The 20,407-nt window shown below is 43.0% G+C and overlaps 1 protein-coding gene across 2 annotated transcripts in view; it reads left to right on the top strand.

The window, feature by feature from the left end:
* NDRG1 (N-myc downstream regulated 1) overlaps positions 1–20,407 on the top strand; it is a 91,135-nt gene that overhangs the window by 49,586 nt on the left and 21,142 nt on the right. For both annotated transcript variants that reach the window (XM_073632273.1, XM_073632274.1), the window contains 6 exons: positions 4,647–4,752; positions 6,501–6,621; positions 9,471–9,533; positions 12,564–12,624; positions 15,225–15,311; positions 17,771–17,827. In XM_073632273.1, the coding sequence (XP_073488374.1) occupies positions 4,647–4,752; positions 6,501–6,621; positions 9,471–9,533; positions 12,564–12,624; positions 15,225–15,311; positions 17,771–17,827 (495 nt within the window). The remainder of the gene's footprint in view (positions 1–4,646; positions 4,753–6,500; positions 6,622–9,470; positions 9,534–12,563; positions 12,625–15,224; positions 15,312–17,770; positions 17,828–20,407) is intronic.

The raw sequence follows: 20,407 nt of genomic DNA, 5'->3' as shown, positions 1-20,407 counted from the left end.
CAATGGTGCAGATTTTTCACAAAATTACAGTTTTCAGAATCGCCGTTTTTGGCGATCTGAATACTTTGAAGTGCAAAGGAAGGATTTGGGTCTTTTTGACCCCCGATTCCTCCATAAAGAGTACCTCTCACTAGGGCTGCAAGGATTAATCGATATTATTGATAAAAATCGATAATGAAAATCGTTGTTAATGATTTTCATTATCGATTAGTTGGTCCGCACCTTCCTCCCTGTCGGTCCATTAGAATCCTCCTGTGTACAAGGCGGCGCCGGCGCTGTATGTGACCAGGAGTGTCTGCGCCGCATGTCCGCGCCTCTCCTTTTCGCTGACGTCAGCTCCCCACTGATATTCTGAGCCCCACCCACTGCTGCCTTAAGGGAGACAGAGAGGCAAGAAGCAGCCGTGAGAGCCAAGCTGAACACTGCAAATACAACTCAGTCAGTACAGTAGTACATTAATTTCTATGACAAGTGCCCCATGATCCAAAGTATTTCTGGGGGGGAAGTGCCCCATCATTGGTGTTCCGGGGGGTGGGTGGAATAGTGCCCCATCATTGGTTTTCCTGGGGGGGGGGAATAGTGCCCCGTTGGTGTTCCTGGGAGGGGGGAATAGTGCCTCATTGGTGTTCTTGGGAGGGGGGGAATAGTGCCACATTGGTGTTCCTGGTAAGTGGAGGAATAGTGCCCCATCATTGGTGTTCCCGGGAGGAATAGTGCCCCATCATTGGTGTTCCCGGGAGGAATAGTGCCCCATCATTGGTGCTCCCGGGAGGAATAGTGCCCCATCATTGGTGTTCCTGGGTGGAATAGTACCCCATCATTGGTGTTCCCAGGAGGAATAGTGCCCCATCATTGGTGTTCCCGGGTGGAATAGTACCCCATCACTGGTGTTCCCAGGAGGAATAGTGCCCCATCATGTTTTCCTGGAAGGGGGAATGGTAGTGCCCCATCATTGGTGTTCCTGGGGGGGGGTTTCTTGTATTATAAACCCCATCATGACAGGATACCTGTATATGACCTGTGTATACCCGTGTAACACTCCGGTTTTTTCATTATTATTTTAAATAAACAAAAAAATTGCATATTACGTTTTTTTTCATGATTTTTTTCTGATTAATCGAAAAAATAATCGGCCAACTAATCGGTTATGAAAATAATCGTTAGTTGCAGCCCTACCTGTCACCACCTATTACTGTCACAAGGGATGTTTATACTACCTGGTAACTGGTACATTTTTTTAAAGCGTCACCTATGGAGATTTTTAGGTACCGTTGTTTGACGCCATTCCACGAGTGTGCGCAATTTCTGAGCATGGTATGTTAGGTATCTATTTACTCGGCCTAACAACATCTTTCGCATTATACAAAAATATTGGGCTAATTTTACTGTCTAGTTTTCCTTTTATTCATGAAAGTGTCTTTTTTCCCAAACAATTGCGTTTGAAAGACCGCTGCGCAAATACCGTGTGACATAAAATTTTGCAACAATCACCATTTTATTTTCTAGGGTCTCTGCTAAAAAAAAAATATATATGTTTAGGGGTTCTAAATAATTTTCTAGCAAAAAATACAGATTTTAACTTGTAAGCAACATATGTCATAAATAGTCTTAGGCATGAAAGAGACAATCTGTGTAATGCGACAGACCAATGTGTGCTAACAGTGGAAAATGGCCTTGATTCCTCCCAAGCCACACTCTGACGCGTTTTGCCCTGCCCTCAAGGCTTAGTCATAGACCTCTAAGACTAAGCCCTGGGGTGGGGCAAAACACGTCAACCAGCGTGGCTTTAGAGGAGCGGAGGCTGGGCCGTTTTCCACTTTTATCACACATTGGGAGTGCCGCGACTTCGCATTACACAGATTATCATGATTTCTGGATGGATATCTTGGATCCCGGCACCCACATCAACATGGATCGTGGTATTGGAGACATTGGTGCTTTGAGTGGCGCTCCAAGCCAGTAGAACGGCACGACAGTTAGTTAATTACTTAAAGTGGACTGTTCATTAAGTTTAAGTGTGTGCAGCCAATTGTATTAGGGTGTGCACCCCAAAGCTCAAACACGCATTCCTTTTCTTCAGCCTCAGCTGCACTGGGGCAGTGAATGAATGGGAAGTGCTCTGTGCTGAGCGGCTTCCTGGGCATTCACAAACTGAAGCATAGTAAACACAGTTTTCAATGCTTCTGTTATAATTGAACACAGAGAGTGAGTGTGTTCACTATGTTCATTTAGAGAAGGAAGGGACCAGTAAATGACATATTGAGCATATTGATTAGCCCCTTTTCTGCTCTCCATCCTGAAACATCCCCTGCAGCAGCCGGGGGGGGGGGGAGAGGAGGGAAGCTGGCAGCACTGTGGTGGGGGCACAACCCGAGGAGAAGCACGGGCATTAGGGGGAATCGGCACTACACAGAGTGATTAGGGTCCAGGCACACCCCCTGCGCACGCCTATGTACATGATCAAAGTCCTGACATGTCACAATATACAGCAACAGTAACCTTTTTCATTTAAAGCTCCACCTATCGTTATTAAATTGCACCCGCCAAGCTCCTGTCCGATGACTTTGCCTAGGCTGAGACATTGTCATCAGTCTGCTGCAGGCAGCAGGAAACATTTCCTCAGTCTCCCCCCCCCCCCAGTGAACAGACTGCAACATTGTAACTTTGTAGTAAGTCACAAAGTGAGAGTCTGATCTGCGCCAGACATTTATGCACAGCCTAGAACCAGGATTTGGCATCTCGGTCTAGGAAGTAGATGGGGGACTCTGGATGATGCCTGAACAAAGATGGCTCCGTCCTTCTGGAGAGAAAAGCAGAGGAAAGCATTGTCAGGGGGTGAACTGGGATCTGTATGAGATGTAACTTAGCATGTATACACTTATTAGCGTGTAAATTCCACTTTACCAAGGAGAGCTGGTCAGTTGTTACATAATGTACTCAGTAGTTCTCACTTCTGAATTTGCAGCCTGGAACTTGCAAATGTTTAGTGACTCTTCATACTGGTGACATTTAATCCATATTACCATGGAAACTCCAGTACAAAGCATTTTTCTGCCTTGTTTTATCTGCCGGGAGGATTCATGGAATCAAAGGACCCTTTATGAGAGACAACCTCTTAACTAGACTACGTAACCCCTATGGACGTATCTCCCTGTATATCTGGCTGGAGGGGGGCTTCAGGAACTCTGCTAATTGCTGTATGCCATTAAATCAGCAATATGAAACAAACCAAATTCTAATTTCAGGACCACGCCATAATTGCTCGCCTACCAAAAACTATTTCCATCGTTAAAAAAAACAAAAACAAATAGGCATTTGGGAGTCAGCATTGTCTCCTGAAAGCCTGCAAACCAATTGCCTCTGAGAGGTGACCCACCGCAGATCACTTTTTAGCGGGGTAGTGAACCCTACCACCAATGTGAACGAGGCCTTGTCGAAGAAAATTAGAGCTTATTATATGCATACATGTTCCAAGTCGGTCACATAGAAAGTACTGAAGGGAGGTGGTCAAGATAAAGCCAGGCAAGCAGCATTTCTAGGAGAGGACAATACTGCCAGCCTCCATATTTTATTAATGAAAGTTTTCCTTTAAATGTTTGTATGTATTTCAATTGCACTACATTGAATATATATTACAAATTTCAGAGTACTACTAAGAACTTTTATCTCATGGTAACAGCGAGTATACAGGTACCGTACCAAGGACCACAACAAAGACCATAACCAAGAAGCATATCAAGGACCACACCAAAGACCATAATCAAAGACCTTACCAAAGACTATAACCAAAGACAATAACCAAAGACAAAAACCAAGGACCATAACCAAAGACCATAACTAAGTACAATACCAAAGATCATAACCAACGACCACACCAAAGACCATAACCATAGACCATAACCAAGGACCATACCACAGACCGTAACCAAAGACCATACCAAAGACTATAACCAAAGACCATAACCAAGGACCATGTCCAAAGACTATAACCAAGGACCATAACCAAGGACAATACCAAAGGCCATAACCAGCGACCATACCAAAGATCATAACCAAAGACCATAACCAAGGACTACGCTAAAGACCATAACCAAAGACCATAACCAAAGACCATACCAAAGACTATAACCAAGGACCATAACCAAAGACCATATCCAAGGACAATACCATAACCAAGGACCATACCAAAGACCACAACCAAGGACCATACCAAGGACCACACGAATGACCAAAACTAAGGACCATACCAAAGACCATACCAACGACCATCACCAAGGACCATGCCAAAGACCATAATCAAGGGCCATACTAAAGAATATAACCAAGGGCCATACCAAAGACCATAACCAAGGACCATAACCAAGAACCATACCAAAGACCATAACCAATGACCATACCAAGGACCATAACCAAGGACCATAACCAAGAACCATTCCAAAGACCATACCAAGGATCATACTGGGGATGGAAATAGTTTATTCATGTGAATGTGTATTATTATTTTTTAAATACTTTTTTTTTAGTTTTTAGGAATGTGTATTAATATTAACACAGCTTAAACTTTAAATAATTTGCTACAAGTTCTGTATCGAAGACTTGACTTTAATAGCTTGTTCATTTTCATGTCCCTTTTTAATTGCCCCCAGGAACATGACATCGAGACAGCTCATGGGATCGTCCACGTCACTATGTGTGGGACACCAAGACAGAACAGACCTGTTATACTGACGTACCATGACATCGGACTGAACCGTAAGTCAGATTTAATACCACTAATTATTCTATACTTGCGCGCTATTCTTTTGTTACTTTTATTTAATTCTTTATTTAACTCTGTTTTTTATTTATTACCTAACATTATTATTATTATTATTTATTGATTTGATTTGGAATTCAATTTAATCATTCCTTATTCTTTGGTTCTATTCTTCTGTTCTTTTATTATTCTATTCTAAAATTATTTAAAATATTAACATTATTTAAAATGGTAATAGACAACCGTTCCGTCTGAAATAGAAATGAAAGGCAAAACATTTGATATAAAAAAACATTATAAACACTTTTTTTCCCTTTTTTTTTAATAAGTGATCACATTCCCTCTGTTTTCAGATGTATAAGAGCTAGGGGAGGAGAAACAGCAGCACACTGAGCTTCCCAGTGAATGGCTGTGCATGGAGGGGGGCGTGTCAGGATAAGTCTGATCATTGGAGAAGAAAAGAACTGACCACGGGGTGTGCTCTCATACCTAATGTGGTCAGTTTTTAATGGGAAAGCAGGGAGACTGGCAAGAACACCAGGGATTTCACACAAAGAAAGCAATAGAAAGAGAACAGGATACTTTCTCATACAAATATATGGTACAGCAGACACACATCAGGAATACGAAGTGTTGGGGTAACATACCGTATTCTGTAACTGGTAATTGCGCGGTCATGAATGAATATACCCAGCACCCACTGTAGCTCTTGCGATACTTTATTTACTTGAAGGAATACAACATACAATCCTCCAGGCTCACACGCATTGACCCTCAGGCTACAATTAAGACCCACTGAGGGTTGATACACGTGAGCCTGGAGGATTGTATGTTTTATTCTTTTAAGTAAATAAAGTATCACAAGAGTTACAGTGGGTACCGGCTATATTCATTTATTTACATGTGTTGGAGCTGACAGGATTTTACCCTTACCCAGAAATGCTGGATCATGTATATACTGTACACTATATTACCAAAAGTATTGTGACGCCTGCCTTTACACACTCATGACCTTTAATGGCATCCCAGTCTTGGTCAGTAGGGTTCAATATTGAGTTGGCCCACCCTTTGCAGCTATAACAGCTTCGACTCTTCTGGGAAGGCTGTCCACAAGGTTTAGGAGTGTGTCTATGGGAATGTTTGACCATTCTTCCAGAAGCGCATTTGTGGGGTCAGGCACTGATGTTGAACGAGAAGGCCTGGCTCACAGTCTTCGCTCTAATTCATCCCAAAGGTGTTCTATCGGGTTGAGGTCAGGAGACTGTGCAGGCCAGTCAAGTTCTTCCACCCCAAACTCGCTCATCCATGTCTTTATGGACCTTGCTTTTTGCACTGGTGCTCAGTCATGTTGGAACAGGAAGGGGACATCCCCAAACTGTTCCCACAAAGTTGGGAGCATTAAATTGTCCAAAACGTCTTGGTATGCTGATGTCTTAAGAGTTCCCTTAACTGGAACTAAGGGGCCAAGCCCAACCCCTGAAAAACAACCCCCCACCATAATCCCCCCTTCACCAAATGATTTGGACCAGTGCACGAAGCATACAGACTGTATAGAGATAAGCGCAACAGGTTCACATGGTGGCCAAAACCACTGTGCACCCATATGTCAGCCCTGACGAAAAATAAATATTCTGTTAAAACCATTCTGTGGTAATGAGTTAAGTAAATCATTGCAGTGTAATGTAAATGTAAGTATCTAGTCCTTTAATGATTGGAACCTTGACGCTGTCTATTGGCTTTACAGATAAAAGCTGCTTTAACCCTCTGTTCAGCTGTGAGGACATGCATGAAATCACACAGCACTTCTCCGTATGTCATGTGGATGCTCCTGGCCAACACGAAGGAGCCCCTTCCTTTCCATCAGGGTAAGACACCGATTATTACATGATCTTCGTGTGATCTCTGCTTTGACCTTGTGTGATGTGAGAGGTTAATGGACCACTTAGACCTGTCAGTCTGATGGAGATTTACAGGAATTAAGATTTAACAAAGATTAGGGAGTTTAGGAAGGAGACTGTCAAGAAATCATTACTCTAATGATAAGGAGCTTTCTTCCTTGCCTCCTCCATTTCCCTCTTCCTTTATTCTTCTATCGCTTTCTTTCCTGCAGTGCATTTAATTGGACATGAAAAACCATAGATATGCATGTTTCTTTGCTTCCCTCTACCGCTCTTCCTTATTTCCTTTCTTCCATCTTACTATTTTCCTGCATTCTGTTTTTTTCTTTCTTATTTCTATGCTTGTATCCATCCTTCCGGCCTGTAAGGCCTGAATGATTGATTAATTACTTTATTGTAGAGCTTGGACGGCCATAATGAAATAAAGGGGAAACGTTACACACTTCTTCATAGATTAAGACCAGTCTTATAACTCTGTGAGCTTCTGGGACCATGTAGTCAGCCATGTGGTGAAGCTACGTCCTCCATCATTAAATGGGTTCTTTAAGTGACTGTGAAGGTTCTCATTTATCCAGGTCAGCCTTCCTCAACCTTTTCAACACAGAGGAACCCTTGAAATAACTTTCCGATCTCAGGGAATTTCTGCTAAAAAAATTACTATATCTACAACTCATGATACATTAGTGTGATGGTCAGTGGGAAGAATGCTCCTTTCACTAGTGGCCATTGGGAAGAAATACCCACTTACAGAAAAAAGATTGGTGTCAGTGGGAACTGAGAGGCAGAAATTGCTAGTTGCTCAAGGAACCCCTAGCAACATCTGGAGGAACCCTAGGGTTCCATGGGACCCTGGTTGAGAAACCCTGATCCAGGTTATGGTAGTCACCTTAAATTGGACTTGTTCTGTAAGGTTGAAGATGTTTTGTAGCTCATCCAAGCCGCCTATTCAGTTATATTGAGGGTCAGGAAAATTCCCTAGCTTTATATCCACACAGGTAGGTTCTCTGAATGGAGTTGTTTGAGACCTAACGCCATCCCCCTTAAGACATGAATAACCCTTCATCTCTGAGATTTAAAACTCATTCATGGAGACCTCACACATTTTTCTTCAGAGGTCCAGTTCTTTCTAACCCCTTCCTAGGTACCAGAACCAAGTAGACATCTCTCATCTGCTTTTCCCACTTTGCATTGAAACCTGCTTTTCTACATGCTTAGGAACATTCACTAAAGACCTCTCATAGGTTAAAGCACATACCGTCTTGATATTCAGACCAGGAACTCTCTTCAACAACAATAACATTATTCATAACTGGCACTGTTTAACAGTCCTAATCATCGGAGTCTCTCACTTGTTTCCGCAATCTATGGAGGCCCCGGGGGAATTGGGGGGGGGGGGGAGGGCATGGTTCCAGCATGTCCATGCTGCCAAAGGATATGAGCACTCTATCTTGAGCTCACATGGCATGATTCAGTAATCTTTCACCAGCAGATCAATGGTATATCTTTGACTATAGAATGACCATCAAACTTCAGCAACAGGCACCATTTCTAATAATTGAGTCACCAATCAGGGAACAGAGCCTCAATTATGCAATGATGAGAAAATAGGGTCAATGTTCCTATAGACCCTATCAAAAACCTTACATTCCTTCTTGCCTTCTTTTCTTTGCTCTAGAGCAGTTATTCTCAACCAGGGTTCTGTGCAACCCTAGGGGGTTCCTTCATAGGATGCTTGGGGTTCCTTGAACTGTAGCTGATTAACCTCCCATTTGACACCTTTTTCTGGTCCAACATCACATGGCAGAGCCAACTTCATGAAACCAATTATCTTTTTCGCTGTCTGTAATGCCGCGTACACACGAGCAGACTTTTCGACCGGACTGGTCCGACGGACTATCCGATGGACTTTCAGCGGACTTCCAACGGACTTTCCCAACGAATGGACTTGCCTACACACGATCACACCAAAGTCCAAAGGATTTGTATGTGATGGCGTACGACCGGACTAAAATAAGGAAGTTTATAGCCAGTAGCCAATAGCTGCCCTAGTGTCAGTTTTCGTCCGTCGGACTAGCATACAGACGAGTGGACTTTTCGATAGGAACTGGGTCAGGCGGAGTTCTGACGTAAAGATTTGAAACATGTTCCAAATCTAAATTCCGTCAGATTATCGACCGAAAAAGTCTGCTGCAGGTCCGATGAAGCCCACACACAGTCGAATTGTCCGCCGGACTCAGTCTGTTGGACCAGTCCGGTCAAAAAGTCCGCTCGTGTGTACGCGGCATAAGAGTAGCATTTTGACCACCATTGTAAGAGGGGCATTCTTACCGCTGGCCACCAACATAAGGGGCATTTTTCCCACTAACCACCAATAAATTGGTTTTAGCAGGGGTTGCCCAAGACATGAAAATTATTTCAAGGGTTCCTCTAGGGCAAAAAGGTTGAGAAAGGCTGCTCTAGAGCCTTCATGGGCACATAGGCGCTCCATGGGTTATCCTGTCTAGGGGTTATCCTCTTGAGGTGGAAGATATTTGATTGTTTGCTGGCTGCTTTGGTGCATGCATGCTGTTCTTGAATATCCATTTTTTATCGTCTCCCACACACTGCGAGTGATTAGCACCCCACCTAGTGGGAAAGGAAGCTGGGATTGGAGGGAAGCGGAATGCAGCTTTTGCTCCAGTTTTAATTTTCCAGATTAGAAGAGCCGTTTTACTCTTGGAAAGATTTATATTTTAAGATGGCATTTTTCTAATTAGAAGGTATTAAAGTTAATGTGAATATGGCTGTTAATGTCTTTCTTTATCTATTCAATATAGGTATCTGTACCCATCCATGGACCAACTGGCTGAAATGTTGCCTGGGGTAGTACAGCAGCTTGGGTAACTGTCACATTTATTGTCTGAAAATCTGCATAGCAATTGTTGTTTTTGTTGCATCACAAACTGCCAACCCTGGTTGAACCCGGCCAACCTCTGTGCAATGCAGCACTGGGCACAAAACACTGCACCACCTCAGTGTTCATGTTGTTTTTCAGTAAGCATTGGTTAGGTCCGGTCCACACCTAAATGATATGAAGCATGCTTCCCAAAGAGCTTCAATGCTCAACAACAAGATTCCCAGGATATTCAATGGTGCCTCTTCACACCTGAGTATCATGTTGCTTGAAGGTTACGTACTCAAAGCTTAAAAATTAGCTTGTTTATGAGCTTCTTTGGAGCCACTCGTTTTTGGACCCTGCAGTCTTCAATGGGTGTGCCTAAAAAAATTACCTAAGAATAGAAGATAATAACACTTGCCATTTCTTCTCCTAGTAACCAGCTTCCCATTGGCTAACACAAAAATGCTCAAGTTTACGAACAGCTAAAAACGGCTGAAAAATATGCTTGGAAATAGGAAAGTCCTGGACTGCCGCACTTCATAAAAAAAGCATCTTTATTGAATGTAGATAAAATCCAAAATCGCAGACAAATAACAAAAAGTGGACATAACAGGGATCAAATCGCTAATGCGTTTCACATCCAAAGATGCTTACTCATAGCAAAAATATGCTTACAAGCACACCAAAAAACAATGCTCCAAGAACACATGAGAAGCTCAAGATCAAGTGTGAACCTAGCCTTAAATGGTTAACCAATTAAAGAAGGATAAAAATTCAGTAACAAGTACTCATTTAAAGCTGAACGCTAGGCAGATATAAAAGACGTAATTGAATGCAGCTCTGTATTAATTAATACATCATCAAGAGCCCATTTAGATAACTACTGCTACTGTACTAACCATCAACGGGGAATACATAGGGGTGAATAAAAACACCACCTCTCACCACCAGTGGGGAGAGAATAAATAGCACGGCTACTGAGCACCAGTGCGGAGAAGGGGTGTTAACATCAATACCACCAATGGAGGTTATTATTGTGTTCACTGACACCAGTGTTGGGGGTTATTTTTGTGTCAAATGATACCAATGCTTGAGGTTATTATTGCATCTATTGATGCCAGTGCTGGGGGTTTTGATGCATCCACAGACACCAATGCTGAGGATTATTATTACATTCACTGCCACCAATGCTGGGTAATTATTGCTTCTATTAATGCTAATGCTGGGGGTTATTACTGCATCAACGGATGCCAGTACTGAGGATTAATATTGCATCCACTGAAACCAATGCCGGGGGTTATTCTAACATCCACACTGACTCCATTGCTGAGGGTTATTATTGCATTCACTGACACCAAAGCTGGGGGTTATTATTGCATTCACTGATGTCAGTGCTGAGGGCTATTATTTCATCCACTGACACTAATTCAGGCAGTTATTATTGTATCCACTGATGCCATTGCTGAGAGTTGTTATTGCATCCACTGAAAACAATGGTGATTGTTATTATTGCATCTGCTGACACCAATGCTGAGGGTTATTATTGCATCTGCTGACACCAGTGCTGGGGTTATTATTGTGTCTGTTGACACTGTTAGGGGCTATTGCATCCACTGATGCCAACGCTGAGGGTTATTTTTGCATTCACTGACATCAATGCTAGGGGTTATTATTCCATCCACTGACACCAATGCTGAGGTTTATGTTGAGGGTTATTTTTGCATCCACTGACACCAATGCTGGAATTTATTATTGTAGCTAATGATGCAATGCTAAGGCCCCTTTCACACGATCGGACCGTTCAGGTCCGCCTGTCAGTTTTGACGGCGGACCTGAACGGGCGATCCATGTTAGCCTATGGAGCGACGGATGTCAGCGGAGACATGTCCGCTGACATCCGACCCCGTCCGATCCGCTAAAAGCAGACGTATGGCTCTACGTCCAGATCCGTCGCTGGCGGATCGGATCGGGTGAGATCTGACGAAAACGGACACGCTGTCCGTTTTCGTCCGATCCCTCCATAGGCAGCAGCGGCGCCTGACAAGCCCCTCCCCGCTCAGTGAGCAGAGAGGGACCTGTCATCCGCCGGCTCAGCGGAGATCAACGGACAGATCTCCCGCTGAGCCAGCGGACTGAGGCGGGCTCCGTAGAAACGGAGCCCCCCTCGTGTGAAAGGGGCCTAAGGCTTACTGTTGCAACTACTGACACCGATGCTGGGGTTTATTGTTGCATCCACTTTCACCAATGCTGGAGTAATTGCTTCCACTGGCACTAATGTTGGGGGTTACTATTGCATTCTCTGATACCAGTGCTAGATGGGTTTATTGTGTCCACTGACAATAAAGGTGATTCCAACTTCCTCTTCATTGTGCATTGCAGTATGTTGCAAAAATGCAACAGTATCAAAACTTTAGTGCTTTGAGGTGCATTACAGTATATTCACTGACACCAATGCTGGGGGTTATTATTGCATCAAAAAATGCCAGTGCTGAGGGTTATTATTGCAATCCACTGACACCAATGTTTGGGATTATTATTGCAATCCAATGACACCAATGCTGGGGGTTATTATTGCGTTTACTGACATTAATGTTGGGGGTTTTCATTAAATTCTCTAACAATGATGCTGGGGGGGCAGGGTTATTGCAGCCACACCAATGATGACTCCAACTTCCCCTTCATTGCAGCATGTTGCAAAAAAAAATGCAGCAGTATAATAACTTTGAGCTTTGAGGTGAATTACAGAATATACATTTTGAATGGGTTTTCCTAACTTGATTCATTTCATCTCAATGCAAGTAAAAACACGCTGCCATTGTGTGGCCCTCTGGAAGCGTCAAGGGCTGCACTTGAGGTCCTCTATTATTACTGGTCTACCCAATTCCTATGTATATGGCGTCTGCTTATGTAGTCTGTTGTGGCTGTACGGTGCCCCCTGCTGGACATATAGCATTGAGGCAGTTGTATCTTCAGGTCATATCACAAAGTGATTGTGTTTTTTTTTTTTTTTGTTCTTTTTTTGTGCCTATAGTCTAAGAAGTGTGATTGGAATGGGAATCGGAGCTGGAGCCTATATCCTCACAAGATTCGCTGTAAGTAACCTTCTCTTTTTCCAATGTACGTTTTTTTTTAAATGTAAAACTGATCTGAACCCTTGCCTTCCCATTCCACTGACCTATCCCTAATCTAGTCTAATAATTACTTACCAGTGACTACAGGCCTCCATTCAATCAGAGCCTGACTACAGCAGTGGAGCATGTGACTATTGGGTGACAACACTCTCTGGAGCCTGCAGTTCTGCAGTCTTGGTGTCCTTGCCCCGCCTCCTACCTGCTCTTAAAGGGTTGTAAACCCTTGTGTTTTTTCACCTTAATGCATCCTATGCATTAAGGTGAAAAAACACCTGGCAGTCACCGGCCCCCCAGCCCCCTGTTTTACTTACCTGAGCCACTTCATCTCTTTGTCGGGGACGCTCTGTCCCTCTCTCCACGGGTTCCCGACTCTTGATTGGATAAATTGATAGCAGCGCAGCCATTGGCTCCCACTGCTGTCAATCAAATCCAATGACGTGGGCACGGGGGGCGGGGCCGAGTCCGGCATTCGTGTCTATGGACGCAAATGCTGGACTTGGGAGCGCGCCCGCAAGGTAACCCCCCCGGGAGAGCGCTTCCCCTAGGGTGTTATCTATTGTGGGGAGGAGCCGCGAGAGCCGCCGGGGGACCTCAGAAGAGCATGTTCGGGGCCACTCTGTGCATTTTATTTAAAAAAAAAAAAAAATGATCCTTTACAATCACTTTAAAGTGTTACTAAACCCACAACAGTAAAGTCAGTGTGTATTAGACATGTGCGCCGTCAATAAATTTGTTTCGTTTTGTTCCGTTTCGTATTAAAATGAATTCGTAATTCGTGTCCGAAATTCAATTCGGATTCGTACGAAATACAAATTTTCGTTAGGTTCGTAATATTTTCATAACAATAACGAAAGTTCGTTATGATAAGTTTATCATTATGAGGGGCTCTCATCATCCCTGTGCTGTGCTGACTTTCTGGACTTTTAACTTTTAGTTTTGTTAACTTTTCGTAACAATAATGAAAGTTCGTAATGATAAATTTATCCGAAGTTTGTACACGAAATTTCGTACAAAATTCGTATGCATAAAAATTCGTATTTCGGATCCTTACGAATGTACAAATTTTTGGAAATTCGTACGAATTTCCGATTCGTACGAAACTAATCGCACATGTCTAGTCTGTATACGCAGTAAAGCATGCTTGTTATACTCACTGTGAAACCTAAAGGGTTAATCCTCCGCATTGTGTAAAAAGGATGCTTGATGCTTCTCCCACTCTACAAGACTCTGGTCCGGCCGCACCTGGAGTATGCTGTCCAGTTCTGGGCACCAGTCCTCAGGAAGGATGTACTGGAAATGGAGCGAGTACAAAGAAGGGCAACAAAGCTAATAAAGGGTCTGGAGGATCTTAGTTATGAGGAAAGGTTGTGAGCACTGAACTTATTCTCTCTGGAGAAGAGACGCTTGAGAGGGGATATGATTTCAATTTACAAATACCGTACTGGTGACTCCACAATAGGGATAAAACTTTTTCGCAGAAGAGAGTTTAACAAGACTCGTGGCCACTCATTACAATTAGTAGAAAAGAGGTTTAACCTTAAACTATGTAGAGGGTTCTTTACTGTAAGAGTGGCAAGGATGTGGAATTCCCTTCCACAGGCGGTGGTCTCAGCGGGGAGCATTGATAGCTTCAAGAAACTATTAGATAAGCACCTGAATGACTGCAACATACAGGGATATACAATGTAATACTGACATATAATCACACACATACAGTAGGGTGGACTTGATGGACTTGTGTCTTTTTTCAACCTCACCTACTATGTAACTATGATCCTGTATGTACAGATCCCCCCCTCCCTGCATTGTCCCCCTGGACAATTCTGGATAAGACAGAGCCTTTGGAGTCAGGCTGCACATGCTCAGTTTGGTGTGCATTTCTAGAGAGTTTTTTTGCTTGCTTGGGAGGGTGCATGTGATCAGCACAGGGCCACTCAGCACTGTCCAGACAGAGGATCAGGGGTCCTGCAGCCTCATAAGACAGCTCAGTGAATTTGAAAACTGCTCCTACAAGCTTCACCAGTAACTGATAGAAATCACAAGACTGCTATATACTGCTGATGAGAAAAGGTATATAGCAGTTTATATTTACTAAAGTAATTGCATTTCCATGTTCTGTGTACCGTGGGAGACCAGATATAGTAAATACAGGGTCCTGGGTTTGGTAACAGAGAACATCACCATACTGATTCAGAGAGCACTTCCACTGTAAGCCTGATTTTGGCTTTCAGATGGTGGAACTTCATTATAACAAGAGATTTCAACTGATTACACCAACTGAATAGAAAAAAAAAAAAAAAAAGCTTTTGAAGAAATGCCTAAATAGTATAAATGCTTCTTCATGTATTTGCTCGGAGTTGAATCTTAAAACTGTTCACTGCCCAGATTCTAAAGTTCTGATTGGATTACACGCTCAGCATTAAAGAGAGTTATCTCCTCGCCTAAATTCACGGTGAACTGCCCTGAGAATAGGAATTGGCTGCCATTGTGCGGACAGCACGTTGGTGTCATATCAGTGGAAAATTGTTCTCTGAACAAGGAACTCTTTCTTTCTCTTCTAGCTAAACCATCCCAGCATGGTGGAGGGCCTGGTGCTTATTAACATTAACCCTTGTGCAGAAGGATGGATGGACTGGGCGGCCACCAAGGTAGGTGGACTACATGATTCCGTTCAATGCAATTCAAGTTTTTATTCCATTTCATCATTTCTTTTTTTACCTTTACATTTTTAAGCTGATGATTTATAATTTTTAAGGATTTCTATAAAATCTTTTATTTCACAAATAAACATTGAATTCTGCAGCCATTGTATAGTAAGAAATGGCAGTCCTACCTGCATGCTTGGCGGCAGCCTGTGTATAACTGACTAGGTCAGATGCACAGAGAAGGTCGTTTAGCACTGCATGTAATCTGATCTTTCCCGCTACTCTAGCCTATTATTGATCATTTTTTGATGATCACATTACATTAACTTTTTATTTTACAAATAAACATTTACTGCTTTGGGCAACAGTCACTGTATAATAAAAAAAGGCCAATCCTGCCTGCATGCTTGTTGGCTGCCTGTGTGTAACTGACTAAGCCAGATGGAGAGAGAGGGTGAGGGACTGCCTCTGATTCATTCAAAGATAAGTTTTTTGTTTTTTTTTGTTGCAGGTTTATACTTACCTAGGTGGATACAGCATCGGTCCGACGCTGCATCTGCCTCTTCACTGAGAACCGAGCGATCGAACATTGACGATGGCTCAGTTCTCACAGATCCCCAAGAGGAGAGCTCTCTGTCAATCAGCAGCTCTCCGCCCTGCCCCCTCGTGCTCACTGGATCGCTGAGCTGTGGACGGGGGGAAACGGCCGGTTCAGGCTCTCAGTGCCTCACTGAGAGGCTGAGACAGGTGTCAGTCCAGGCACTTGGTGGATCCAGACTTTATTGTCGGGATGACGCGGTGCCTGAACTGATTCCTGTGACGTCACTAGAGAGCGGACTTCAGACCGCTCTCTGCTGAAAACGGGTCACAGGAGTGCAAAACGAATTGCACACCTGTGACCCATAGGAGAAGCCCAGCCAAACGAGCCCAGGCTGGACTTCTCCTTTCAGCATTGTATGTAATCTGATCTCTCCTACTGATCTGGCCTACTTTTCAGCACAGATGTAGAAAAAGCTTCCAGAATAATTTTTCTTAACCACTTGCCGACCGCCCTATAGCACATATACTGCTACAGGGCCGCCGCGCTGTGCAGGATCACGTATACAGCATATATACATGATCCTGCACTTCCGGGAAAATCCGAAAATCCAAAAATTCTAAAAAATAATGAACTAACTATTAATAACTAACTACTAAATTATAAGTATTGGAATTTCCTTTCAAATGTGGCTGCTAGTGAACATAACGAATACAAATTTATCTGAAGTTACAAATTATCCGGAATAACGAATGCCGCATCTAAACAAATGGAACGGAAGAAAATAATAATAATACGTTTTTATTATTATTATTATTATTAATTCATCACGTTCCATTCGTTTAGATACGGCATTCATTATTATGGATAATCGGTAACTTCGGATATACCGTAATTTGTGTTCGTTAACAGCCAAAATTTGAAAGGAAATTCCAATACCTATAATTTAATAGTTAGCAATAGTTAAGTTATTATTAGTTAAAACCCGAATTTTCAGGTTTTTGAATTTTTGGATTTTCATTCTTATTTTCAGATTTTCGTTCTTTTGAATTTTCAAATTTTCATTCTTATTTTTGGATTTCCGAATTTTCGTATTTTCTAATTTCGGAATTTCTGAATTTTCTATTTCTGAACTTCTAACTTCCGAATTTTTAATTTCCGAATTTTCGAATTTCCGAATTTCCAAAATTTCACATTTTTTGATTTTCGAAAATTCGGAAATTTGTATATTTCCGAATTAACGGATTTGTCTAAATTCATTAAAAAAACGAATTCAGAACTAAATGAATTGCACATGTCTAGTAGCTACAGCCATAGCAGGCCGTGCATTTGCTATGGGGCCCAGAAGTACAGTGGCTAGCACTTGTAACACAGTGTTTTATATTCGCAGCAATAACATTTGCAACATCAGAAAAATATATTTAGAATTTAATTTGGGAATCTTTACAAAATTGTTTTAAATGGTATTAAATTTCACCAGAGGAATTACCCTTGAGATGGATATTTCAGATACAGCGGGACCCTTAGGCTGGGTTCACACTATTGCGAATTGGATGTGGATTTCCCCGCATTCAATTACCACAGCATAAGATTGTGACCGGCTCTCTATGGGGCACACATCTCCGCAGCGGCTCCTGTTGTTTCTAATAAATTTGCTAGCCTGGCATGTATGAAAAGCTAGTAAATGCTTATTTCATAGACACTGCTAAGAAAAACACACAGCTCTGTTCATAAAATCATTGGTTTTTTTACATTCCTGTATTTTTTGGTGCTTACACTTTTCTCTTTTTTCTTTTTTTTTTTTCTTTTTACGCTTTTGTTCGTTTACTTGCTCTGGTACCTTTTCTATTAGTAGCAGTGCAAGTTCTTGTTTGCTCTCTGTCAATTTTTGCATTTATTTATTCATCTGTCTATGTTTGTGCAGCTCTCTGGATTGGCCCACGGCTTAACCGAAATGGTGATCTCTCATCTCTTTGCCAAGGTATGTTGGAGAATTTAAAGAAAATGAAGTAATAGCCTTTTTTTCATTGTAAGAAAAATGCTTCTCTGTGTTATCCGCTCTCACTTGTCTGGCTAAAGTATTAGTAGTAGCTTGATGAATACAATACCAACCCCAATAGTGAGTCTATCTGCAATCCTTACATTGGAGTAGAGTATTTTCAAATTTTATGGCTATGAAGTGAACCGGTAAAGGGGTTCTTTTGACATCTCAAAGTGACTCCAATGCCTCGGACACACGATCGGACTTTCCGACAACAAAACCGTGGAATTTTGTTTGAAGGGTGTTGGCTCAACTTGTCTTGCATACACACGGTCACACAAATGTTGGCCAACAATTACGAACGTGGGAACGCGGTGACGTACAACACGTATGACGAGCCGAGAAAAAGGAAGTTCAATAGCCAGTGCAGCTCCTTTTGCTTGATTCCGAGCATGCGTGGAACTTTTGTGCGTCGGACTTGTGCACACACGATCGGAAATTCCGACAACAAAGTTTTGTTGGTGGAAAATTTTAGAACCTGCTAGCCAACATTTGTTGGCGGAAAGTCCGCCAACAAATGTCCGATGGAGCATACACACAGTCGGACTTTCAGCCAAGAAGCTCACATCCAACATTTGTTGTCGGAAAAGCCGGAAAAGCCAATCGTGTGTACGGGGCTTAAGGGAATTTTCTTTCAAAACAAAACATGTCATACCTACCTGCTCTGTGCAGTGGTTTTGCACAAAGCAGCCACAATCCTCCTCTCCTGGGGTCCCCCACTGGCCCTCTTGGCTCTTTCAACCTGCTGAGTGCCCCCATAGCAAGCCACTTGCTATGGGGACACTCATGCGAGCTCGGTCCCTGAGCCGTGCTCTATGTGTCCATTGACGCACAAAGCATGGCTCAGCCCCCCCATACTCTCTACCAACAGCCTGTGATTAACAGCAGCAGGGGCAAATAGCTCCCACCGCTGCCTCATTGTCCAGTGAGGGGAGAGAAATCCGATCCAAGAGAGCTGCTGCTCTTGAGCACAGAGCTGGATTGAGATTGGGCTCAGGTAAATATATAGAATGCATTGGGGTAAAAAACCTCCTACCTTTAGAACCACTTTAACAACTGCCATATGCTGTTGGATCCCTATATTTAATGTGTGTTTTTGCTAAACTGTAACTAGCCTGAGCTATTAATCACAGCTTCTGAGCCTGCAAGTCTTCCCTAGGCTCAAGGGTGTTAATTGTTCCCATCTGTCGATGGAAGGAGGCTTCAGTATACAGTGCGGGGGGGGGGGGGGGGGGGGCAACTTTCTGGATTTTGACTATTTATCTGACCAGCCAATCCTTGAGCAGCTGTTTTCAGAGGTATGACTTGGGTAGGTCCTAAATATTTGGAAGCACCTTTCCAGAACTCTCTTTCCCTTGGAGTTCTGCTTGGGCCTTTCCTGGGGGTTGGGGTATCTGCTGAAGGCCCAAGAACCTGAACTGAAGATGGTATGTTTTCCTTAGGGGATCTAGGCTTACAAGGAATTGTCTAACTGAAGGGTGTCACAGAGAAGCTGGGTAGAAGCTGCTGCTGGACCTTGTAAGAAGGATTAATTGCCCACCAATCAAGGTACCTTTGACTTATACCTTGACTGGTGGCTAATCAAGGTATCATTGGCTGCTATCATAGGGCCAAGAGCCAGATTGATTGAGAGAGATCCACTGTAACTAAAAAAGACTGTGACTGCTCTTACAGAGTCATAGATCCTGTTGTCTACTCCTCTAATTCCAGTATTTACCATGGGGCTGTTCAGAAATGGCCTTCTGCTGCTACTATTGGTAATTAAAAGTACCCAGCCTCCATTTTTGTGCCATTTGTTTGGGTATCCTGCTTCCCTAGGCCAAACGTTCTCTCCAGTCTTTGAGTTTGGCAATAAAAGGTAAAAAATAGAGACTGGAGCCTATTTGTTGTCCCGGTTATGATGGTACATTGAGCCAGGTTGCAGGGTTGGTTACCCATGGACAACCCAAACATCTCAGCAGCTTCTTAGGGAGTCAGTGCTACACAGGTCACTTGCACATCATGCCCTCCACCCACTAGGTGATCTCCAGTCAGCAAATTAACGAACCAATAGAAATTTGCCCCTTGTAAAGGGATGGCGTTGGTGCGCTGCATTATCATGACTTAACTGCCCATAGTTGGACTGTCCAGTGAGCAGTGAAGGCCAAGATAAATGGCCAAGATATAAAGCAAAGACATTTAGCAACATGAACCCAAATGAAGAAAGCAAAATGCTTTCCACCCTATGGTTAACCGACTTCTTGGCTTCTCTATGCACATCAGACAGATCATGGCTGGTGGAAGGAGCCAGCAGGGTGGTGTCTCCCTGAAAACATCTCAGCACCCTGCCTCAATACTCCTCTCAAGAGCCCTCAGTCCTCAGCGGTGCGATTGTCAGTCCATTCATGTGACCAAAAGTAGCACATGCGTTACTTTTAAAAACGCACAACAGCTGGATCACATGGTACTGCGCTACAATGCTATCCAGTGCAGGCAAATGCATTGCATTTGTGATCTGCATTTAAGGTGGCATTAGGAATA

The sequence above is a fragment of the Aquarana catesbeiana genome, linkage group LG05, assembly GCF_042186555.1.
Source record: "Aquarana catesbeiana isolate 2022-GZ linkage group LG05, ASM4218655v1, whole genome shotgun sequence".
NCBI classification, from domain to species: domain Eukaryota; kingdom Metazoa; phylum Chordata; class Amphibia; order Anura; family Ranidae; genus Aquarana; species Aquarana catesbeiana.
Note: the sequence above shows the minus strand (reverse complement) of the source record. Positions and strands in the feature narration are given on the sequence as shown.